The 25,290-nt window shown below is 39.4% G+C and overlaps 2 protein-coding genes across 4 annotated transcripts in view; one reads left to right on the top strand and one right to left on the bottom strand.

Moving 5' to 3' along the window:
• Positions 1–25,290, top strand: part of LOC131773602 (protein NLRC3-like) — a 180,721-nt gene that overhangs the window by 141,993 nt on the left and 13,438 nt on the right. The window lies entirely within an intron of this gene.
• Positions 11,871–25,038, bottom strand: LOC136281818 (TNF receptor-associated factor 5-like). Of its 2 annotated transcripts, none has more exons than XM_066168843.1 (5): positions 24,967–25,038; positions 13,274–13,741; positions 12,974–13,154; positions 12,692–12,897; positions 11,871–12,433 (listed from the first exon to the last, which is right to left on the bottom strand). In XM_066168843.1, the coding sequence occupies exons 1-5, from the start codon at positions 25,002–25,004 to the stop codon at positions 12,256–12,258; spliced, it is 1,071 nt and encodes a 356-aa protein (XP_066024940.1). In that variant the 5' UTR covers positions 25,005–25,038; the 3' UTR covers positions 11,871–12,255. The 2 variants fall into 2 exon arrangements, with proteins under 2 accessions (XP_066024940.1, XP_066024941.1); XM_066168844.1 differs by lacking the exon at positions 24,967–25,038 and adding an exon at positions 14,042–14,068.

Below are 25,290 nucleotides of genomic sequence, written 5' to 3'. Positions count from 1 at the left end.
CTGAACAAACTTCAAAGGACTCAGTTTAATTCTTTGTTTTATCAGTACAAGATGTTGCCTTTTGGGTTGATGACCGTCTTCAAACAGCTCGAAGCGTGCCGAGGTTGAGTTAGTTAAAAATTATACATCGATAATATCATATTGTTCTCAATTGCCCTCGAAGTTTACTCGGGCGGAGTTAGTGAAGCGTGACCATGACAGTCATATAACAGTTAGTTGTCCACTTTCGCAACGCATCTTCTGTGGTCACGAAAAAAATCTGTTCAGCGAAATTTCAACATTTTAAAGATATCTTTACAACTGTCTAAAGAATCCTTTTTAATCTTCATTTTGATAGTGTGCCTCTTTGCTTCTGAGTAGAGGATTGCCTTCAAACAGCTCAAAGCTTACAGTGTTTGAGTTAGTGAATCATTACATCATTAGTAATGTCACATTACAATCCGTTTGTCGTCTTTCGGGTCCGTGGTCAATAAAATGGTTTGCATTTAGCTGATCGAAATGATTCAGTCTATTTCTATATTTCACAAGTCGGCAATGTTGCCTCCAGGTTAATAATCGTCTTCAAACAGCTCGAAGCGTACAGGGTTTGAGTCAGATGATAATTATACATCGATAATGTCATGCTGTTCTCATTTGTCCTCTTTTTTGCAATACTTTGCGAATCTGTGGTCGATACAACAATTTCCATTAAGGTTATCGAAACGCAACATACTTTAAGATCTCTTAACAAACGTCGAATGATTCAGTTTGATTCTTCATTTCAACAATGGGCAATGTTGCCTCTTATTGCCGGTCCTCTCAAGGAGCTCGAAGCCGTTACATGGCTTGAGTTAATAAATCGCAACATCCTCGCTAATTTCATATTACACTCAGTTGTCCTCTTTCTCAACGCTTTACGAAGCTTTGTCGATTAAATAATTGGCATTTAGTTCATCAAAATATAACGCACGTCACAAACGTCTTAAGTATCATCTAACTCTTCCGTTGGTATACACTTTTCCAACTGAGTTACGGGTCGCTCTTTAGGAGTTCGAACCATCTTCCTTCATTTTACTGGATTTTTGTTGTCAGAAAGAGACTTTGGACCGAGCTTGCCTGCCCCATTTTTACGGTCCGAAGGGTTTTTGTCTAGTTTTGTGTTTATTTGTTTTTGTGTGTGTGTGTGTGTGGGGATGTGTTTGATTGTTTGCTTTTTCAAATAAAACGAGCAAGTTCTTTAAGAAACTGTGGTGCTGGGGTGGGGTAGGGGGGGGTTTAATAAGAAAGTTTGATTTTATCAACTGAGTTGATAATGTAACTACTTGGTTACCGTTTCTAAGACTATTTTCTAAAGCTGACGTCTCGAGGTGAAGCCGTTCGTCAGTCTTCATGGTCGTCCAATGATTTTTTTCCACCCCAGTTATATCAGCAAAAAAATATTTTGACGGGGTATTTAAGCAAAATGGGCAAAGGCTTCCCATGCGAGCGTATTACCATTTCGCCAAAGCGTATCTCTAGTGTGAGGTACGTAACAAGGGTAATTCATTTTGCTGCCGTTCGTTTCGAATGCGTAAGCCGCACAACAAGGAGTCATTTTTGGAGATATGGAAATTTCCCCATACGGATGGGTTGTTTCTCTTTTAAGATGACGTCTTAAAGTTTGCGAAACAACTCTTTCTTTAGTTCGTTGCCGTTTTTGGCAAAAGACAGATACCAGTTGTTTGAGGGAGATTACGCCGTTCCTCATGATTTATGCGCACCTTTATGGTCGATGACGTGTATTCTCATTATTAAAGTACTGAAGCCTCCCACTGACGCTTATGGTACAGGCTGTAAAGTCAGTTAATTCACTACCAGGTGATCATTCGAGTTTTTCGAAGGTGCGGAAGCCTATTTGAATATCCATTTAGTTGTACCGATTTACCTTTCTGCAAGATCATGTCTAATTAAGAACTTTTACGTTCCATTTTTGGCATCTACAGGTACTGCAACACCATCTGAAAGTCTGCCACGCCATCAAGTCCCACAGTTCTGGCCTTTGGTAGATGTTGTCGGGGTGTAATGTACATTTGGCCCTAACATCTTCAATTGTAACTTCTGCAATAAGGGTCTAAAAGTGAAGAGTCCGTGAGGCCTACGCAATATCATGATGGGTTAGGTTTAAAGTGATATGGTTAAACAAATTCTCCTTATCAGCACCTTGAAAAATGTATAGAGAGCAGCATGGAGAATATGCATACTGATATTAGGGTGTAACGGTTAAATTATTGAGTAAAATAAACAAAAAGGGGCGTCTGTTTGAAGCGTATCACAGCATGTCTAGACTGTCTACAGATAATATGCGTGTCCAATTGAGCGCACAAATCATGTCATGTCGACGAACCTCGATCTCAAGTAGTTCATTCTATCAACGCAAAATCCGAACCAAAGGGAATTGTTCTAAGGTTTACAGTTGGATGATTTGAATTACACCTCAGATTTAGTTATGGCTAAACCACGTTCGTTTCTATGCAAACCTAAAACAAGTCGTCAAATGCAAGGTATTTGCAGTGCACCGCAGTTATACTGATGAGGTCCGTGGTTAAGGTGGTCGAACGAAAATCAAACGAGGGTAAGTTTGATGGCAATTTTCTAAATAAGGTTTGGCGTCTAGATTCCAGGAAATGATAATGTTTTTATCATTTAAACAAAAGTATAGCACACTGTGCTTCCCCTCCCACCTGACAAGTTCTTCTGTTAGAGGTGCCATTCATACTTCTCATACAAAAAGAAAAAGCATTCTCTGTTTGATTCTCCTCTCCCCAACCCCCTCCCCACTACTTTCATGCCTCCCCTCCCACCTGACAAGTTCTTCTGTTAGAGGTGCCATTCATACTTCTTATATGAAAAGAAATAGCATTGTCATTTTATTCTCCTCCCACCCCACCCCCCTTTCCCTCTCAGACCACCCACCTCTCGTTACTACCTTGTGAAAAGAGAATTATAAATCAGCCAAATGCAATATCGCTTTTGATCGTGAACTGAAGTGATTGCTGGCCCTGTTTCTTATGATTTAATTTGAAAACCTAAAAACACTGGCAGCAGTATACTAATAAATGTTGGCAGACACAAAAATTATCTCTGGAGCCAAACGATCCATTAAGATTACCGATCATTTCTCGTGCACCCCCGCTAATGTTATCTATTGTAGAACGTGCACTTATTGCAAAAAGAGATGAATGGGTGAAACAGAAAGATGACCAGGTGACTTTCTCCGAGAACACCTTCGCGACTTAGAAAGTAATGACAAGGACGCATGCAAACCAGTTTCCATACACTTTAATCTCTCTTGTCATTCTATGCAGCACATGGCACTCTGCGGCGTTTCCTTACATCTATGCAGTTCGGAAAGCTGCAAAACTCTTGAACAAAAATTTCTCTTTCAAATCGGCACTCTTAATCCGAACGGTATCAACGAACGCCCTTCATTCAACATATTTATTCTTGTTTTCTCGTCACTACATTCCCACTAATAGCGTAGCTCCATTTTTCAGCATATAAACACACTCACAACCCACAATTCTTCCGTTCGCCCTCACAAAGGGCTAACGCTTGAAACGTCAGTTTCGAAACTCTACGGTGGCCGATATACTTTATCAACTCAGTTTGTTAAACCAAAATTATTTTGTTATACTCCCCCACTAACGCAGCACCACAGTTTCTTTAGAACCTCATTGTTCAAATGAATTAGCGAGTTATTTTTCGTAATTGTTCTTCGTAAATATGATAATGCAGATTGTGAGATGGCCATCCCTTAATTTCTAGCCTGGAGTAATGCTTCAGCGATGGAAAAATTTCTTAAATCAAAACATTATTGAGGCTTAACGAACTGCCATTTTGATCACTGAAAAGAGAAAACTTTATCTTCATTTCTAAAATCAGTCGCATGAGTTGATCATGTCAGTTTCAACATCTGTATCAGATTTGAGTTCCCGGATCAAAAAGCGCCAATTTCTCCTTGCAATATCATTACACTGTAAAGCAGACAAGTAATGAGAATCAGGAAAAATCAACTGGGGGATATTGTTTGATTTAACACCAAATTCTCAAAACTAACGCTATAGGTAATGTATGACAGAGAGGGAGGAGAATTAATATTGAGATCGTGGGAGTGAAATGGATATATATGAAAACATTTTGTTAACTCCAAAGCAAGGATTAGACACGGCGATTTCGATCAGTCTCACATGACTCCTGGTTCTTAATCTGAACGTAACTCTCTGTCATTGTAAAGGATTGTGAATCCGCAAGTGGAGAACGAAAAAAATGGGATACTTTGTTCGAGAGATTCAGAAGCTAAAAGATCTTTTTCCAATTAAAAACTGTCCTCGTTACTGCCTGCTTCTGATGACACGATTTTCAAAGGCAAGTTTGTGCGTTTGATAAACTGCACACCATATGAAGGACAATCGTATTTCTCAAAATTAAGACGGACACGCCGCTTTGAAAGTGTCATAGCTGTATTCTGAACGACATTGTTAGAAGACATTGGAGACAGTTTTAAGCTGCGCCTGTCCTCCTCACCTCTATCGCTTTCGGGTTTCTAGATCAAGATCTTTGTTGACTTGCCACCGGATGATGGAAGCCGTGCACAGAATGTTAGATACTTCTTATCTGACAGAAAAGCCAACTCGTCTTTAGCATGTTGCATTTGATCTTCAATATTTCGCTGTACCCTTTCTTTTCTCAAGGACTCTGTCGCTAAGGTCTTCGAATCTTCCGTTTACTGCCATTAAGAACGTCAAGTAGCAAGTATGTGCCTGGCAGAACAACAACAAAGCTCTCACAAAGTCTTCCACATCAGAATCTTTTGAAAGGTTTTCCTCGTACTTGAATGGCAGCGGTTTCTAAAATCGTTGTGAGAGTTTGCCTAGAAACAGCTGCGTGCAATCATTTCAGAGGTCTGAATCATCTAGTGTTTCTATAATACTCTTTTCATCTGGTTTGTTTGCTGAGGCAATCGTCCCAATCACACTGTACAATGCTACTATTGCTGCTCTGTAAGGTCCACCATACAACCCAGCAACAGTTCATGAGAGGTCCAATGTTGCGCTGGTTATTTCTGAAGGGTTTCCATTCTCAAAATGTCAAATGCTACATAAGCATAAGGATCAGAACAATTTCGATGCGATAACAGGCAATCTGTAGAAACAGAGAAATTTTGGTTCAAATCAACAGAAGGGACTAACTACTGACACTATCGTTAACCTTGAGGTGTGTTTAGTAAACAGATAGATTAGGCACGAAGTTTACGACAAACCGAAAATGTTACGTTTTTTCGTCATTCTTTGTTCAGCTCATCAGTGAGGTGAATAAATGTTTTGAGTTCTAACCAGGTAATCATGCGGAGAACAAACTTCGTTTCATTCAAATTTCCAAAATTTCTTCCAGGTATAGCTCTGGGGACATCCTGTGAAGCCTCACAAAAGAGCCCTCGAGTCAAAGCAAGGGAAATTTGATGAAAACGGCTGATAACTTCGGAAGTGTTCAGTTATCAACTGAGGCGGAAATTGGGCGAGATTCCACACCTGAGTGGCTTTTTCCACACCACATCAGCACAAGTTATCATGGTATGGTATCGCCAAAGAATTTACTCCAAATTACGTTCAAGTTTATTATTTCACGCTGTTTACAGAAAAAATAACTTAACATAACATGATTTACAATGATATAGAAAAACCTCAAACAGAAATTAACCAGAAGAAAGAATATTTAATCGTGTACAGTGACCAAAGTAGCTAATAAGCTTTCGAGTTGGTCACAATTACGGCTTTTAATCAGTAATTATCGGAGTAAGGTACGTGTCTTGTTCGGCAACGTCGCTTGACTGTTTATTAGAACATTGAATAGTCCGCCATATAGAGAATTGGGATCAATATTTGTTTCTGGGCAACCGAGCTCGATATCGATTTGTCGTACTCGATTACCATTCCTGCTCGATAAGCAAACGACGTTTGATAATCGAGCTCGATAACTACAAGTCGAGCTCGATTGCTAATCGAGTACGATTACTAATCGAGCTCGATTAGTTATCGAGCTCGATAACTAATCGAGCTCGATTAGTAATCGAGCTCGGTTACAGTACTAACGAGAAAGAAAGGGAAAGAAAGAGAAAAACACTGATTGAGGAGGACGATGGCAGGTAGTGTTGTTGCAAGTAATATGGGTACTAAACTGTGTTTTTCAAACTCTCATTCCTAATGACAAAACACTCAGCTGAATATTTAGGCTTGCAGCTTGGGAAAAGTACTTAATTGCTTGTAAACATGAGGATTTTTGTCTGTCACTGGATGTTCCTTTGGCCTTAGCGAGTTGCAAAATGTTGAGTTGTCTCACTATTAAAATGTAGCCTTGGTGACATCTAGCCCATCTACACTGACAACTAACAAGGAATTCTGAGGCATCCAGAATTAGATCTTTATGGCTTAAGAGGCCATCTCTCTTATTTCCACCCTGCCAATTTCACCTTAAACTCTGTCAACAGAAAGACTATACTTAGGAAAGAACTAAGTTAGATTTGGTTTGATTTGAAATAATTTTCTGGCTGCTTTAGGGGCCATAATTATTTCACCAGTTGGTAGGGACTATCACAACTTCTCGGAAATTGAATAATATGCATATTTTGTAACATTGTAAAATATTTGATTTGCATAGTTAAGCCACGACATTTATATCAGATCCCTTAACAACCTTTCTAGTTTGCTAAGAAAGTTAGAATTTAGGAGATTCAGAGACAGGATTCATAGAGAGGATATGAAGTAAGTGGGGAGAATATTGAAAATAAATTTTCCCACGCTGCCGTTTTTGTTTAAGCGATTCTCTTCCCTAAGATCAGGACACCCTTTTTTTCGCTCGTGTGCGTTCCGGCTTTCTCTACGACAACTTGCATTTAGATATTACTTTGAACTTTTACTGTAACTTTTTAGAGGGTAATTAAAGAAAGGAAAAGACACGCATATGAAGCGGTAAAAAAAACTGAATATCGTCGCACCTTTTTTCTGACTAATAACAGCGTCATCTATCAACACAACAACATTCGTATCGCACTCTAGTTTTAAAATGTTACTATTTTTCTCCCTAAGAAAGGATTACGACTGAATCACCAATATTTTGAACTTTTCAATCAAGTTTTATTTTTGAACACTGTGATTGTTGTGCGTTAAATACTTCCAAGATCAAAGCCCCGACCACACTTTCGCAGGTGCTTTGAAAAACGTTATTTTTCTCTCACAATCCAAAAAGAGCTTTGCCTCTATCTATGAAAATGAATAAACTGGTTTTTTTCTTTTTTCTTTTTTTTTTTTTTGCATTATCATAATTGTCATCTACGGCAAAAAAAAAGAAATGCAGCTAGATGATGTGTATAGTAAAGCCCTTATCATCCCGTCAAAAAAAGTGTTACAAGAAAAATCAACATCGGGGAATTCGAAAAGGTCGGTTTTCATAATGAGTTAAAATTCAAGTTGAAATCGCATATTTTAAAATACGTCGTTTCGTTAGAAAATCTTTCTGGACCAGTGTGGTCAGTAGACCTAACCTATGTAAAACCTATTCAACATAGTCATGGACAGAGCTTAATTGTTTATTTACCTGTCTCTCCCAAAACTGAAAGTAAAAACCGTAGCGTATTTACAAAACCGGATTATCAACTAGATATGGATTGGCTACAACGGCCAAAAAGTTCTGCATGGATTGCTGAGCGGTTCCCGCTCTCCACCGACGCCACATTTGCTCGTCGAGGTAGGACTGCAAGTCTTCCCTCCTTATCCTCCGGCGTGTTTTCTGGCCCAATTTTAAACTGTTCCAGCAGGATTCGATTTCTTGGGTGTCAACCCCATAGTGACTGGGTCAACGAAGTTGAGTCGGTGGACAATCATTTGATGTGCACTTATGTTGTTAATTCTTTGGTCCGTCTGCCGGTAGGAGGCCAAGTCATCCGAGTGCACTTCGGTTCCAGGGAGAACACACCTTGAAATGATGGGATGGAGGGTGGCCATATCTCGTCTTTCCACTTCATCAAAGTAGCTTTTTGCAGGTAAATGTTGCGTCGTAACAATCCCAAAAACCCATGTGTACCTTTGTGCACGTCTTCCCCAGTTGTTCTGAAATAATGAAAAAATATATATATTTCAGATGGATGATTTTTGTCCCATTAATATTTTGCTTTAGGCTTTATCCCAGCTATGTGTAATTATCATTCACCTGTATGAAATAATTTTGATATTAAAGCGCCCTGAGTGCTTTTTGTTGTCACATTCCCACCTACTTCGGCTTGCGAACCACATGTTCCAGAAAATTAAGGAACAGTAAGGTTATGAAAATATTTATATCTCAAAAATATTGAAATGATTGGAGGTGAACATTTGCCTAGTATATACTATATCAGTAATATAATATGGCACAAAAAGGTGATTTTTTAAACTCATTTATTCCTGCTATAAATGGTTGCCATAATTTTTGTGTGCCAATAGTGGACAAGTTGCTCGGAGGCGATTAGCAAAGGATGTTCAAAGTTTGAGTGCAGGCCGAGTGCAGGCGATCTACGACGCTATTTCCCGTGTTAGTATATACTTGAAAAAATAGTGATTTTTAGCTTTGATTAGTTGTTGAATTTACTCTCGTCGCATCTTACACCAGTCCAAAGGGCGTGATTGGCCTGTCCTGAAGGTTTCTTGGGCAGCCATCCTGTAAGCGCCTACTAATTTTTCTTATCAAGCTTGTATTTAAATCCAGGTACCTGGAAATTCGTCGCTGGGAGTCCTCAGCAGAGAAGAAATAAACCTTCTGCAGGAGTTTACCAAGTGGCACTCTGGGGAACTCCTCGAAAAAACTGTTTGATCTCACACTTCTTCTTTTTATGCATCCTCAGCAGCGCCTGTACAGTATTGTTAAGGAAAGACCCTTTATCGTTTTTGAACAAATTAAAATGGCCGGTTTAAGCATTCTTCTTCACTGAATATATAGACGCGTATAGATGCGACTTTTATGGTGGATGCTCTTGCTTCTAGAAGTTTTGAATTAACATCAAAGAGGTCTCCTACATCGAATGGGAAAAGTGCGTTCTAAAACACCTTAAGTACGTCGATAATTATTATTGTAACCCACGGTACTTTTAGTGTTGTTTTGAGGTTTTTTTTTCTTAAGTCGGTGTATTTATCACGTAGCAGTCAAGTAAAAATCCAAATTGTGCTATGAACACTTGCAACTTATATGACAGTTTTATGTAGCGGCATGCAGACGCATGTAAAAGTTGTTACTATATAAGTTGAAAAGGAGATAGATTAAAGGACGTTTGTGCCAATGCACACGCCCGATGAAAGAGGGACTAAAGCTAGTAATCGATAGCAAGTTCCCTTATAGGTTATCTCCGAAAAGCGCCTTTTCCCCGTTGTTGTTCTTCAATTAAATACGAAATACATTGTTGTCAGCCCCGCGCGTTAAGATGGTAGCTGCGTTAAAAAAAAAAAAAAAAAGATGACGTTTATTTAAAATTGACCGTGCCCACTAAAAAGGAGAAGTTGCAATATTTGTGCGCACAAACTAAAAATAATTCATTATAATTGAAATGGAAATGCGAATTTTGGGCATATACTCAGTTCTTTAAGCGGAGAGGAATTGCACAAAATAATTACTTTACTATCTCGTGCGGTAAAAAAACGATACCTTCGTTCACAATTTAAAGCTTGCCATCTTTGGATAACGCCTTCATTTTAATCTCTTCAATAGGCCAAGGTGATTACCGAATTAGTCCCATTTTAAGTGTGGGTTGGATTTTTATGGAGTTTAAACGATGACGCGTTAACTTCGTGCCGTTGCAACAGTGTTCGGCAACCGGCCTACCGGCGTTGATTGAGGTTGAACTTGCAAAAAGAAATAATAAATGAACAACAGTAATAAAAAGATGTACCAAATAGTGGAGGGTTCCAATGGGGTGATGGCTGGTAAGTTTAAAGGATAAAATTGTGGCCACTTTACGGCTAACGGTTAGGTTTTTTTCCCTTACGGTGGTTACCAAAAATATATTTACTATTAACGTTTTTGACCACTACCGTTTAAAACTTTATCGTGAGGCCTTGCTCTAAAGCTGCATACTGACGTAAGGACTTATTATTTTCTTCTCCTTGTTGGAGTCTAGTCAGCTAGCAATAGCGAGAAACGGGTCTAAATTTCGATGATTTTGTGAGTTTCTTATTTTGTAATTGACTACATCACACTTATGCGAAGTATCTTTTTTTCACACGGTTGTTTAGAACAAATGAATAAAACCCCTTAGGGTGACCTCATCGTTAACAAAAGCAATTAAATCATTGCTAAGCGCAAGGTAAAACAGCCTATTGTTTAAACTTGCGACTTCCTCATCAGTGCCTTTTGTAAGGTAAGTGTGATTTTTTTTTCATCCTTTGTTATAATGGAGAAGTATGTTTGCCGTCGTCATAACAGACCAGAAACAAAGGGGGTAAGTTTCTAAAGAAACTCTGGTGCTGCGTCAGTGGGGGTAACAAGGTGATTTGATAATATCAACTAAGTTGAAATTGTAAATTGGCCACCTAAAAAGTTCAAAAGCTGACGTTTCGAGCCTTAGCTCTTCATCAGACTAATGAAGGGCTAACGCTCGAAACGTCAGCTTTTGAACTCTTTACGGTGGCCAATTTATAATTTCAACTTAGTTGATATTACCAGAAACAGAACAGTTTGTAATTACATTTATAACGACGATTACTAACAATTTAGGTTTATTCATAAAAACATTGGGTTGTTATATACTCCCATGTAGGATAGAAGATATATTTGTATCTGGTGTAAATATTATCTGCGTGTGCTAGGCTAGCTTTTTGTATTTCCAATGGTAGAAAATTTACCCGATCAAATCTGTTGAACTCACCGATCATTTTTTTCTTAATTAACAACAAGATGTGAGGAAACAAAGTCTTTGTTTATTGAGTAACAACAATTGGCGCTAACCGCACGGCTCCTAAAATACAACAACGCTCAGTAAATTAAGGCATTTCATGTAACATCTGTATGAATAAGGATAAATGGGTTGATCTCACCAACCTTCCTTCCTTATTAAAAAAGAGTTATGAAGAAACAAAGTCTTTGTTTATTGATTCACCGCAATAAGCACTTATCGTATGGCCCCCAAAATACAATAACGCGCAATAGATTGAGGCGGTTTTTTTTTATAACCTCCGTTTACAGGATTTTTCAGCTATGATTCACTTACATAGGAAAGTAAACTGAGGTTAACGAATGTGTAGTTATATTCTCTCCAATGCTAGAGGCATGTTGGAATAAAGGAGAAACTACAACAATACGTCTTTCTTTGTGCTGCCCACTAGTCTTCGTTAAGGAAAAAACTATTTTTAATTCATGTTATGCAGGGCAGGGTTTTTATTCGTTTTACTTTGTTTTTTTTATGTTTTTTTTTTTTTTAACAAATTCAAATTCGTGTCAGACTGGGTTGGTGCGAGGCTGCGTGTCGGCTTTTATTTGGTGTGGGATGCCTTTGATCTGTAACCAAACCGGTTAGACCGTCTGCGACAGTGGGACAAGGGTGTTCAGATAACGGGGAAAAATGCATTTGTCAAATCATTTATTATCACGTGAAACACAGCGCAGCAAACGAACAAATCGAGCTTACTCATACTGAAGAGGGGGAAATTGACGAGTGTGTTTCCCATAATTCTTAAAAAAACATATTTGACTTAAAAAACCTAAACATTTTTTGTATCGCTTTCAATATTTGTCCTCGTAGCTATTTTTCCTTCCATAACGTTTTTATCTTAAACATTTTTCCTGTAAGTGTACTTCTGTTTCCTAGAGGTATTTTTCAAATGTAAATAACTAAACTAAACTGGAGGTTGACTGAAAACTCAAAAGTTAGTTAGCTTCCAGACTCTTTATTTTTTCAATTCCTCACTCGTTACTAACCCTAAAATACAACAACGCTTTGACATCACCGGCACGCTTCTATCTTAACAACTGCGTGAAGAGATCTTTTCTAGTTAAGTAATGTTCCAGATAAGTGCTAAGAGAGGTATTACATACAGCAAAAAAAGCGGAAGATCTCAATGAGAAAGTACTGAAAATGTTTTCCATTCAAAAATACTTCTTAAATTTCATGGTTAGTTTGTTCTGTGCTTATCATATTGCCTTTTGTTCTAGTGCATAAACGATTTCCATTTTTTGCGTTATCATTTGCGACCTCGATACCTCTCCTAGCTAATAAATGGAAAATTACTTGTCTTCTTTTAAAAGATAATATGTCAAGACAAACTTGACAATCATAATATCTTCTGGGTCCATGTGATCCAGTTCACAGCGCGGGATATTTGCTGCTACTTCCCCCTCCTTTATCTCCTTCGCCGGGAAAGGGAAAACCTTCTCCTCGCAGGAATCAGGCATCAATACTATTCTGTAGACATAAAGCGTAAAGTCATTAATGATTTGTGGTGAATCATGATAAAGTTGATTTTCTTTTTAACAGTTTTTAGGTTCGGAGACATGGTTTTAGATTTCCTAACTCCTGTATGGAAAAATTACGATATTGATGGTTATTGTAAAATACGCCATCTAAATGCAAGTACTTTGGCTTATCAGCAGCGATCATTTATCCTCTGTACTGCGTTCCAGAGCGAGAATCTATCCTTAATTACAAAGATGAGTCCCTAACCTCGTTCCTACTACCACTGCCGTCACTGCGGACACCAGTTCCAAGGAAAGTCCTGCAAATCGTATATGCGCCCTCCAGCTGTTCCCATTCGGGCACCTATACTCAGTGCTGAATAGGTGTGACCCCTTCACGTTATTCCATTTCTCTCCCCTCCAGCGGAAGGAGAACACTCCTCTTTCTTCCAAAATCCATCTCGGTTTGGCTCTCTGAAATGAAACCGAATGTTCAGTTCATGTTCATGTGATATCTTTTCTCATTATTTTTATAATTCTAGCGTCTCACCTTGAAATGCATTAGGCCCCGCAGACGCTGGACCTCCCCTTCCTGCAGAACACTGTGGGTGGCGGCTGCATTTGTCGAGTGCTGTGGCATGTTCTTCTGCTTTATTATGGCAGTGCAGCCAGTCACCGCACAGCGGACCGCTCTTTCTGAGCACTCGCTTAAGTGCAGTGTTAAGTGGAGCCTGCAAAATAATCAAAATAAGGACCAGGGATGAGCTGGCTAGTGAAACTTTTGGATATTTTGTTGGCCTTAAATAACCATTTGACTGTTGATTTCTTAGTTAAACCGACAATATCTTACCGTGGAAGGCTTGTTCCGCAGCTTAGTGGACACAGTACCCTCTTATTTGAGCAAAGGGAAGCAGTATGCTCCTCGAAAGATTCCCTGGTAATTTTTCTACCGCATTGCTGGCAAGGGAGTTTGTGCTTTGCACATTGCGCAGTGTGTGCTGCCATCCTCTCCCTTGCCACCATCTCTCCACAGCCATCATTGGCACACGCCGTTTGAAATTTTCCACACGTTTTCAAGTGCTGCTCGTGCTCGTGAAATTTTCCTTTCCATAGACAGCCGCTCTTATTACACTTGATATTAAAGTCTCCAATGATATCGTCGAGTGCGACATTGACGTGGAGGGTAACATCTGTTCCGATCGGTGCTTTACAGAGTGGGCATTTGGGGAAAGTCTCAATGCCTATGAGTGTTGCGAGGCAGTGTCGACAGCCCGAATGCCCACATGCCAGAGTGACAGGCTTAACCATTGTCGATAGGCTTCAAAGTAAAAGATAATCAAGAGAGTTTAGTACATTTCCTTACAAAACTAGTATTGATAAGTCAAGTAATTCCTTCAAAGAGGCCCCTGCTAGCAAGGAATTCAGTTCAAACAGCTACAATTGTAAAAGTCTTTAGCTCAGAATGCAAAAGCAAATGCACCCAAGTGTTAATTTTAATTAGTTTATTTTTTTGGAGTATTATTGTAATAATTATAATTATCATAGTTATCACTGTTGTTATTGTCGATATATCAAGATGATTTTACAGATGTTATTATTAGCACAAGAGTAATTGTACCTTTAATTGCAGTGAGAGTAAAATATGGCGTTTCACAAAGCCCTGGCATTGTTGTATTTGTTCTGGCCCCATGTCATAGCAGAAACATGCCACAGTGCGTGGAAATCTTTGAGGGTAAACATGAAAAATTTGAAATTTGAAATCTATATTGTGATTATATGAATGACACCTTTCATTTTTTAAAGTGTATCATTTGTCATTAAGGTCATGACTGGGGTAGAATAATTTGCTAGCTCCTCTGTTTCCTTCACTAGTAGTCTGATTATCCATTGATTGTTTATGATGCACAAAAAAAACAAACAAACAACAAAAAAAAGGAATGTGGATGTCTCAAAGACATTTTCTTTTTTTCTAACTTCCATGTGCAACAAATACAAAATTTCCTCTGAAAGAATCTCTGCGAAGTCTTCAATAATCATACCTACAACAAGAATAGCTTCAATCTATTAGTCTTTTTAACACCAACATGTTTTGTACCTTGTACCTTACAAGAATCAAACTTGGATTGTGCGGGCCTTCAAGAGTCCATTGGCAGAGCACAGGCTCTATATTCCGCAATGAGGGATGAACGGTATGGATTGAAACTTTTCAGCTATTTATGTATTCACAATTAAAATGATTATTAAAACTTAAAAATGGGAATGAAAGGTACTGACACAGGTACTTCTTTCAACAGGAAAAAGTTGGATGACTGGCGGAAACAAAGACAAAGTCAAGAGCTGCAGTACCAGGTACACAATATCCCCTAATTTAGAATTCAATTTGAAAGGATACACTTACAAAATCACATTATTTTAATTTTACTCCCTAATATACCCATTAGAACACTTTAATTTTCATAACAGGCATTACAGTCCAGCCCCAGCAATAGCACTAACATTGCTAGCAGCTCCCTGGGAACCAGCTCCAACAATACCGTAAACAATCAGGATGAAACTTCTGTAAGTTACCATCTGCTTTCTCTCTACTCTTAAGTTTTAGATACATATAAGGTTTGGAAAAATTAAGAATGACATGTCCTCTATTAGTTATCTCAAAAAATTAATAATCTAATGTTATGTCAAGAGTATACAGTGACTTTCCATTTAAATATACCTAAGCAAGCCTGCTTGTTTTATAATTGGGTGCACTGTGTCCAGCTTTCTCTCAACTCTTAAGCTTAGGTTCATGTAAGGTTTGAAAAAATTAAGAATGAAATATAACCTTGTTATTTATCTCAACTAATTCATAATCTAGTTATGTCAATTGTATACAGTGATTTTCTATTTAAATAACTATACCCACATATGTTTATTTTATAATTGTGCGCACTGTGATGTGCCTTATCTGTCGTAATAATATCCATCATAATAATATTTGTCTTTACAGCAAACAAGGGCTCAACGCAGGGGGAGGGTGACAGCACCACCAACTAATGGTGGTGGAACAACCATTGGCGTCCATATCAACAATGGAAAAAGTTCTCCAGGGCTTTTGAGAAAAATGCCTTTTTCCAGGTAAGAATATAATATAATATTTGCTACATGATGATGGTGGTGATAGTAAGTGATGCATGTTTTCTTTTTTTGGTTATATGAAAACAATAAACAGGAAGTCTATGACTGGATTGGTTCGCTTGTTGAAGTACCGCTCCACTTCACACTACAGCGAGGAAGGGAAGTGGTGAGGCACTCTGATCATCTACAAGGGGACGAAGTCCTGGACCTTTTAGAGAGGGTATGTTTCAATCAGAACCCACTTTAATTTTTTCAATGTCTTAATATAACACATTCCCATTCAAAACACATTTAGTTCTAAAGATGATTTAACTCTTACTTATGTAAATTCTCTAAAATTATTAAACACTTAAAAACAGCGTGAGCTGGGGTAGCATAATAAGTTATTTTATGTGTCTTCGTGACAGACACTTTCATTGCTATGGTCTAATTTGTTTTTTTTTTGACAAATTTTCAGAACACTGAAGAGATGACTAACTTGGAGCAGTCACTGGTAGGTGCAAAAGTCATAAATTAAAAATAGAGGTTTAATTCTCGATTTCAGATCTGAACCCTTTAACTCCAGAGATCTGATTACGAATTCTCCCCTCTCGTTGCTACACATTTCCTTGTAAACCACTTGTGAGAATTTGGTGTTTTTAAATCAACGTAACAACATCTACCTGATAAGTTTAAGTATTCTCATTACTTGTTAGCTAGATCATGAAGGAATATTATAGGGAGAAGTTAGAGGTTAATCACTCCTGGGAGTTAAAGGGTTAAATGATGACCTCTGTTTTTATTTGTAACTGTACTTATTTTAACATTGATCTGGTATCCTTACAATATTCCCCTTTCCTAATACCTCCAGGGCCACTGTTGACCAGCTCTTCCTAAGCCCTGTCCAGTGTGACCTGGTATCCTTAGATCATTCCCCTTCGTAATCCCTCTGGGGCCACTGTTGACCAGCTCTTTGTGAGCCGTGTCCAGTTGGACCTGGTATCCTTAGATCATTCCCCTTCGTAATCCCTCCGGGGCCACTGTTGACCAGCTCTTCGTGAGAAGTGTCCAGTTGGACCTGGTATCCTTAGATCATTCCCCTTCGTAATCCCTCCGGGCCACTGTTGACCAGCTCTTCGTGAGAAGTGTCCAGTTGGACCTGGTATCCTTAGATCATTCCCCTTTGTAATCCCTCCGGGGCCACTGTTGACCAGCTCTTCGTGAGAAGTGTCCAGTTGGACCTGGTATCCTTAGATCATTCCCCTTCGTAATCCCTCCGGGCCACTGTTGACCAGCTCTTCGTGAGAAGTGTCCAGTTGGACCTGGTATCCTTAGATCACTCCCCTTTGTAATCCCTCCGGGGCCACTGTTGACCAGCTCTTCGTGAGAAGTGTCCAGTGCGACCTGGTATCCTTAGATCATACCCCTTTGTAATCCCTCCGGGGCCACTGTTGACCAGCTCTTCGTGAGAAGTGTCCAGTTGGACCTGGTATCCTTAGATCATCCCCCCTTGTAATCCCTCCGGGGCCACTGTTGACCAGCTCTTCGTGAGAAGTGTCCAGTTGGACCTGGTATCCTTAGATCATCCCCCCTTGTAATCCCTCCGGGGCCACTGTTGACCAGCTCTTCGTGAGAAGTGTCCAGTGCGACCTGGTATCCTTAGATCATTCCTCTTTGTAATCCCTCCGGGGCCACTGTTGACCAGCTCTTCGTGAGAAGTGTCCAGTTGGACCTGGTATCCTTACATCATTCCCCTTCGTAATCCCTCCGGGCCACTGTTGACCAGCTCTTCGTGAGAAGTGTCCAGTTGGACCTGGTATCCTTAGATCATTCCCCTTTGTAATCCCTCCGGGGCCACTGTTGACCAGCTCTTCGTGAGAAGTGTCCAGTTGGACCTGGTATCCTTAGATCATCCCCCCTTGTAATCCCTCCGGGGCCACTGTTGACCAGCTCTTCGTGAGAAGTGTCCAGTGCGACCTGGTATCCTTAGATCATTCCCCTTTGTAATCCCTCCGGGGCCACTGTTGACCAGCTCTTCGTGAGAAGTGTCCAGTTGGACCTGGTATCCTTACATCATTCCCCTTCGTAATCCCTCCGGGCCACTGTTGACCAGCTCTTCGTGAGAAGTGTCCAGTTGGACCTGGTATCCTTAGATCACTCCCCTTTGTAATCCCTCCGGGGCCACTGTTGACCAGCTCTTCGTGAGAAGTGTCCAGTGCGACCTGGTATCCTTAGATCATTCCCCTTTGTAATCCCTCCGGGGCCACTGTTGACCAGCTCTTCGTGAGAAGTGTCCAGTTGGACCTGGTATCCTTAGATCATCCCCCCTTGTAATCCCTCCGGGGCCACTGTTGACCAGCTCTTTGTGAGAAGTGTCCAGTGCGACCTGGTATCCTTAGATCATTCCCCTTTGTAATCCCTCCGGGGCCACTGTTGACCAGCTCTTCGTGAGAAGTGTCCAGTTGGACCTGGTATCCTTACATCATTCCCCTTCGTAATCCCTCCGGGCCACTGTTGACCAGCTCTTCGTGAGAAGTGTCCAGTTGGACCTGGTATCCTTAGATCATTCCCCTTTGTAATCCCTCCGGGGCCACTGTTGACCAGCTCTTCGTGAGAAGTGTCCAGTGCGACCTGGTATCCTTAGATCATTCCCCTTTGTAATCCCTCCGGGGCCACTGTTGACCAGCTCTTCGTGAGAAGTGTCCAGTGCGACCTGGTATCCTTAGATCATTCCCCTTTGTATTCCCTCCAGGGCCACTGTTGACCAGCTCTTCGTGAGAAGTGTCCAGTTGGACCTGGTATCCTTAGATCATTCCCCTTTGTAATCCCTCCGGGGCCACTGTTGACCAGCTCTTCGTGAGAAGTGTCCAGTTGGACCTGGTATCCTTAGATCATTCCCCTTTGTAATCCCTCCGGGCCACTGTTGACCAGCTCTTCGTGAGAAGTGTCCAGTGCGACCTGGTATCCTTAGATCATTCCCCTTTGTAATCCCTCCGGGGCCACTGTTGACCAGCTCTTCGTGAGAAGTGTCCAGTGCGACCTGGTATCTCTAGATCATTCCCCTTTGTATTCCCTCCAGGGCCACTGTTGACCAGCTCTTCGTGAGAAGTGTCCAGTTGGACCTGGTATCCTTAGATCATTCCCCTTTGTAATCCCTCCGGGGCCACTGTTGACCAGCTCTTCGTGAGAAGTGTCCAGTTGGACCTGGTATCCTTAGATCATTCCCCTTTGTAATCCCTCCGGGCCACTGTTGACCAGCTCTTCGTGAGAAGTGTCCAGTGCGACCTGGTATCCTTAGATCATTCCCCTTTGTAATCCCTCCGGGGCCACTGTTGACCAGCTCTTCGTGAGAAGTGTCCAGTTGGACCTGGTATCCTTAGATCATTCCCCTTCGTAATCCCTCCGGGGCCACTGTTGACCAGCTCTTCGTGAGAAGTGTCCAGTTGGACCTGGTATCCTTAGATCATTCCCCTTTGTAATCCCTCCGGGGCCACTGTTGACCAGCTCTTCGTGAGAAGTGTCCAGTTGGACCTGGTATCCTTAGATCATTCCCCTTTGTAATCCCTCCGGGGCCACTGTTGACCAGCTCTTCGTGAGAAGTGTCCAGTGCGACCTGGTATCCTTAGATATCTTGGTATACTTTGACCAGGCTCTTCTTATGTATTCTTAATTTTTTTTTTTTTTTTCAAAATCCAGCTAGACAGTAAGCTCTATACGTTGTCCCCTTACCCTTCTCCTCATCCCAAAAAACTGTTATGAAGTATCCCCTAACCTTAACTCTAACCTGATGTTTTTAATTTGTGGTTAATATTAATACTTAATCGGATACTTCATGACAAATGTCATTTTTTGCTATGGTTATTCCCTACAATGTAAAGCTTTTTTCCTGATGAATTGCCCCACCCCCCAGCCTTCCTTGTCCCCTTAGTCCACTCATGTATTCTGCAGTGTGCTTTATTATTTTTATTTTTTGTTCATTATAATGATGGTAATAACTCGATCATTCTTCAGACATTAATTTGAAAAGTAATTTGGTTTTGTTAGCTGTGAGATTTCTTCACTGTTCCAGGATTAAAAAAGTTAAGAATCAAATGATTTATGACTCAATTTCTTATGGGTCCTTTTAATCTTCCTGGGTGTGTTGCAGCTGGCCTTTCAACTTGTTCTCTAGTTATTGATAAAAGCAAGAAGGACATCATTTGTGGAGTTATCTTCCTCTCCAGAGTTGATGGAATCATTGTCATTCTCATTGTTACTATTTGTATGGCTTTCACTTTGCTCTACTTATCTTCAACTATGTTGGGGTTTTCACTGTCTTGCAAGGATTGTTTACATGTTAAATCTCTTTCCTTCAGTTGTGTTTGCAAACCAGGGCCTTCAGGATTCATTTGGAAAAGCCAATACCTTGCAAAAACCTCCACTGTGTAGTTCTTATTGTTGTAGATATGTTAGTCAAGTCGATGTTTCTTGAGGCACTTTACCCCCTCTTGCAAAATTGTTTACCTTTGTACATTCTTCAAACCAATCTTTCCCAGCATAATCAGGGAGACTTTTTCCTGTGTTTTTGTGGTGGTTTCTTTTTTGTTCTCCCTTGGCTGCTCTGCTCTTTTCTTCTTGTTGAACTGCATCACCTTGATATGCTGGAGGTTATCAACCACACATGTTGCCTTCGTGATCCCTTGCTTTTCAATTTTGAGGCAAGGATAACAATTTCCTCACTTCTTGCAGAGCAGATGAAGTGTGTCGAGTTCAGGATGTTAAATGCAACACAGGATACAGACACTTGGAGAGAGAAGCCAAAGTTATTGAAGCATATTCAAGAAATCTGCGAAGACACCACATCAGAAAGAGAAGAAGTAATAAAGAAAACTATCGAAAATCGAAAGGAAAAAGAAAAGGTTCGAAATCGACATGTTACTAGAACAAAGTAATTGAGGCGGAAACCTGGGTAATAATCTTCCAATATGTTTACTGCACCCTCCTTGCCTTGCTGTCCCTGAAAGAGAGTAGATGTTGAGAGTTTTTTGCTTGCTGTTTGGTCAAGATGTGACATACCTTGCACAGCTCTTGTGAAGATATCATTTCAGTTATGCCAAGAAAGCAGAACTACCACAAATATCAGGCAAGAACTTAGCAATAAAGTCAAGATGTGACATACCTCGCACAGCTCTTATGAAGATACCATTTCAGTAATGCCAAGAGGGTCGAACTACCTCAAACCTCAAGAAGTCAGAGATTAAGAGTACTCCTTCATGTATCCTGAAGAGTATGGCATAGATGAGAAGTACAAAAGCAACTCTCACAGATGCACAACAGTGAGGAAGAGCTTGACAATGCTAAAGATGAGGGATATTGCGCACATCTAACCCGATAAAATGTCTTTTAATAAGAGTACCTAGCTTTGAAAATTGTTGTGATGGAAACAGCCATATAAGTGCAGAACACATATTATTAAGCTGACAAAAGCATATAGTACATGTAGTGTTATCTAAACAGTACAAAATCCATGTAAAATCCACAATTGCTAAGATACTTTAAAAATTGTTGGGAAAACAGTACAAAATCCATGTAAAATCCACAATTGCTAAGATACTTTAAAAATTGTTGGGATGAAAAGTCATGCAAATGCAAAGGATGTATAATTATATGAGCAGAAGCATGTTTCTATACTTTTTGTTTGTTTCTGAACATGTAGATATATCAAAATAGTATGAAATCATGTAAACTCTACAATTACTGAGATACTTTGAAAATTGTTGGGATGGAAACAGTCATGCATATACTTTTTGTTTCTTTTTGAACATGTAGTGTTATCTAAATAGTGTAAAATCATGTAAACTCTACAGTTACTCAGATACTTTGAAAATTGTTGGGATGGAAACAGTCATGCATATACTTTTTGTTTATTTTTGAACATGTAGTGTTATCTAAATAGTGTAAAATCATGTAAACTCTACAGTTACTCAGATACTTTGAAAATTGTTGGGATGGAAACTGTCATGTATATACTTTTTGTTGATTTTTGAACATGTAGTTTCACATAAATAGGATACAAAACTCTACAATTACTGAGATATTTAGTGTGACCTCCCTCCTTCCAACATTTGATTTAGGGGGATGGTTCCCCCTCAAAGCCATTATTTTTCTGTAGACTCGTCTCGGACCCAACCCCTCCCACCTCCTCAACCCTAAGGAGTCCAAATTGTATGAAAGTGTTCATAAATGGGCCATTAGATTATTTAAACTCTCTGGATAATACTTCCCAGCGGCACCTACATGAGGGTGATATGCCACTCATCCCATGAGTGGCATACTACCCTCTGCCTATGTTTCATTGCAGGTGTCATTCAAAGGAAACTACCCCTCAGATGAAGAGGAACTCTCAGAGACAATGAAAGGTAAACACAAAAGTAAATAGATTATGATGACCAATGTTAACACCACCAACTTCATAATTAGTCTTAATAACTCTTACTCATAATAACTCTTCTTCTTTATCAAACTTCCTTGTGCAATGTTTGTGCCATGATGAAGCACAGTGAGGTACCTGTTTCTTCCAGTGAATTACCAAAAACATTTAAATTGTTTGTTAATTTTATTTGAGGGTACATCCCAAAATATTTCCAACAAGCCCCTTAGTTTGTTATTTTTATCATCGGTTGTTAGTATCTACACATGACAAACCCTCATTTTTGCCTTTATTCCAGTGAGCACATTACAACATTCAACTAATCTCTCATTTTTTCACCTTTTTTCACATGGAAACAAAAGATGATGACCATGAAAAGAAAGATGAAGGAGCCAGGATGGAGAAAAAAAAGAGAAAGGACCAAAGATCTCACAGGAATCGAAAGGGAAAGAGAAAAAGGGAAGATGCCAAACACTAGAAATAAGTTGTGTACCATCACTCGTGATCAGTACTACCAGTAAACTTGATCATACCGAGACAAAGGCAGATCCAAAATTACTACTAAATTCATTTTATATGTACCTCACTTAACCATAAGTTCACAAGTGTAAGCCATTAAATGATATTCTATTATAATTTAAGGGGTTTTTTTTGTTTGATATACTGGCTATGTGTAAAGGTACACAACTTTATTCTCCACCTTTTCATTTCAAGTAGTATATAGAAATAGATAACATGTACAGTGGAAACTTGATTTACTAGAGTGCCAAGGGGCTGGAGACATTGATTGGCTATATTTAGGGTTTGTTATATCGAGGTTCTGTGGCATTTATATTACTGTAACTTTAGCTGGGCTGAAACAGAAGTATTGTTTGTCATATCAAGAACTTCGTTGTATAGAGGTTAGTTAAATCAAGGTTCCACTGTACCATTAACTTACTATTTCCTACTTAACCCTTTAATCCCTAAGAGTGACTAGAATCTAATTTCTCCTGACAATATCATCCTTCAATCACACATAAGGTCATGAGAGTCTAGGAAATGATCAGCAACTGGAGAAGTTCTTAATTATTAAACAAACTCTCCTTGTCAGCACCTGTGTAAATGTGTAAGTACAGTATGGAGAGTGTGCATACTGATGTTAGAGTGTAGAGGGTTAATGTTGAATGAACACAACACAGCCTACAGTACAACAATGTCTACATTCATTCAGAAAGTGCACTGTTAACCCTTTACACCCTAACATCAGGAGGGGATATTCTCAATACCAGTCTTTATACATTTCCCAAGTGTTAACAACAAAAATTAGTTTAACAATCAAGAGTGTCTTAAGCTGGTGAACATTTCCTTTGTTTTTGTTACCTGAATGTGTAATTCAGGGGTGATGTTGTAAGGAGAAGTTTGATGCTAGTCACTCATAGGGGTCAAACGATTAATCATAGCCCTTAAGTTTTTTAAGAAAGTTATTCCCTATAAAGTTGTGTTCATTCAGTTCAGTTAAGATCCATTACACAATGCCTCTGTTATATTTAGGCAGTAAGTATGTTGACTGAGTCCAGAATCTTAACCCTTTGACTCCCAAGATCTGATTGTTAATTCTCCTTTCTAGCTGCTGCATATTTCCTTGTGTATTAGTTACAAGAATTTGGTGTTTTGATCAAGATGACAACTTCTACCTGATAAGTTTGAGTATTCTCATCACCTGTTTGCTAAATGATGTATAAGTGTTATTAATAGGGAGAAGTTACATGTCAATCACTTCTGGGAGTTAAAAAGCTATCAATAAGGCTGTAAGGATTTTCTGCTAAGATCTTGACTAAAGGATCATCACTATCTCTTACAAAGAAAAAAAAATTGAAATACTTAAGAGGTTGTCTCTCTTATTTCCACCCGGTCAATTTCATGTCAAAAATAATTTTCCCTGATATATAGGGGTAAGAATATGTTAAAGTTTGCCTTTTCAAATATATGGAGAGGGAAATTCTAACTTTCTTAGCAAACTAGAAAGGTTGTTAAGGGATCTGATATAAATGTCGTGGCTTAACTATGCAAATCAAATATTTTACAATGTTACAAAATATGCATATTATTCAATTTCCGAGAAGTTGTGATAGTCCCTACCAACTGGTGAAATAATTATGGCCCCTAAAGCAGCCAGAAAATTATTTCAAATCAAACCAAATCTAACTTAGTTCTTTCCTAAGTATAGTCTTTCTGTTGACAGAGTTTAAGGTGAAATTGGCAGGGTGGAAATAAGAGAGATGGCCTCTTAAGCCGTAAAGATCTAATTCTGGATGCCTCAGAATTCCTTGTTAGTTGTCAGTGTAGATGGGCTAGATGTCACCAAGGCTACATTTTAATAGTGAGACAACTCAACATTTTGCAACTCCCTAAGGCCAAAGGAACATCCAGTGACAGACAAAAATCCTCATGTTTACAAGCAATTAAGTACTTTTCCCAAGCTGCAAGCCTAAATATTCAGCTGAGTGTTTTGTCATTAGGAATGAGAGTTTGAAAAACACAGTTTAGTACCCATATTACTTTGCTCAGAAGTATTACCTCCAGCTCGAGGTTTTCGAGATACAAGTTTGCTTTAAAAGGTTGCTACTTTTGGTTAGTTCGGTAAGAAGGAAAGGAATTGCGTTGCACAGTGGTTGAATGGTTTATAAAATCTTGCTCTAAACCAGAAGTTGTTTTATTTGTTTTTAAAAAAGTATACATATATCACTGAACGTTCATCTAAAAGTGACACAAGTTTATCTAAAAGTGACACAAGTATTCCCCTGCGTAGTTAACCATAAAAATTTACATTTTACAATAAACTAAGGATTACCAAAAGTTTGTTCTTGTCTGTATTAAGTCCCATTCCAGCGAAGTTTAAGTTTAAGTTTACCCTTCTATACCCGAAATGACTACACCTGACCTGGGGTTTTCGTGCTTTGGGAAAATTTCTGTTTCCAATACATTTGCTCCCACTTCCTTTTACACCTTCCCTTTGAATGCTATCTCTGAAACTTAACGAAAACTTACGAAATACTCACCTAATGACCAAGGTTCTTGCAACAACACTACCTGCCATCGTCCTCCTCAATCAGTGTTTGACTCTTTCCCAGTCTTTCTCGTTAGTACTGTAACCGAGTTCGATTACTAATCGAGCTCGATTACTAATCGAGCTCGATTGCTAATCGAGCTCGATTGCTAATCGAGCTCGATAACTAATCGAGCTCGATTAGTAATCGTACTCGATTAGCAATCGAGCTCGACTTGTAGTTATCGAGCTCGATTATCAAACGTCGTTTGCTTATCGAGCAGGAATGGTAATCGAGTACGACAAATCAATATCGAGCTCGGTTGCCCAGAAACAA

Source organism: Pocillopora verrucosa, chromosome 6, assembly GCF_036669915.1.
Source record: "Pocillopora verrucosa isolate sample1 chromosome 6, ASM3666991v2, whole genome shotgun sequence".
NCBI classification, from domain to species: Eukaryota; Metazoa; Cnidaria; class Anthozoa; order Scleractinia; family Pocilloporidae; genus Pocillopora; species Pocillopora verrucosa.
This window is presented reverse-complemented; position numbering and strand designations above follow the sequence as displayed.

What these genes read in the sequence shown, in the direction of transcription:
- LOC136281818 (XM_066168843.1), bottom strand. Translation starts at nt 25,004, where the DNA reads ATGGCAGGTAGTGTTGTTGCAAGAACCTTGGTCATTAG. An exon ending in GCAAGAACCTTGGTCATTAG is followed by an intron (nt 13,742 to 24,966) that starts GTGAGTATTTCG and finishes TTTACTTTGAAG; the next exon opens with CCTATCGACAATGGTTAAGC. An exon ending in GGGGCCTAATGCATTTCAAG is followed by an intron (nt 12,898 to 12,973) that starts GTGAGACGCTAG and finishes GTTTCATTTCAG; the next exon opens with AGAGCCAAACCGAGATGGAT.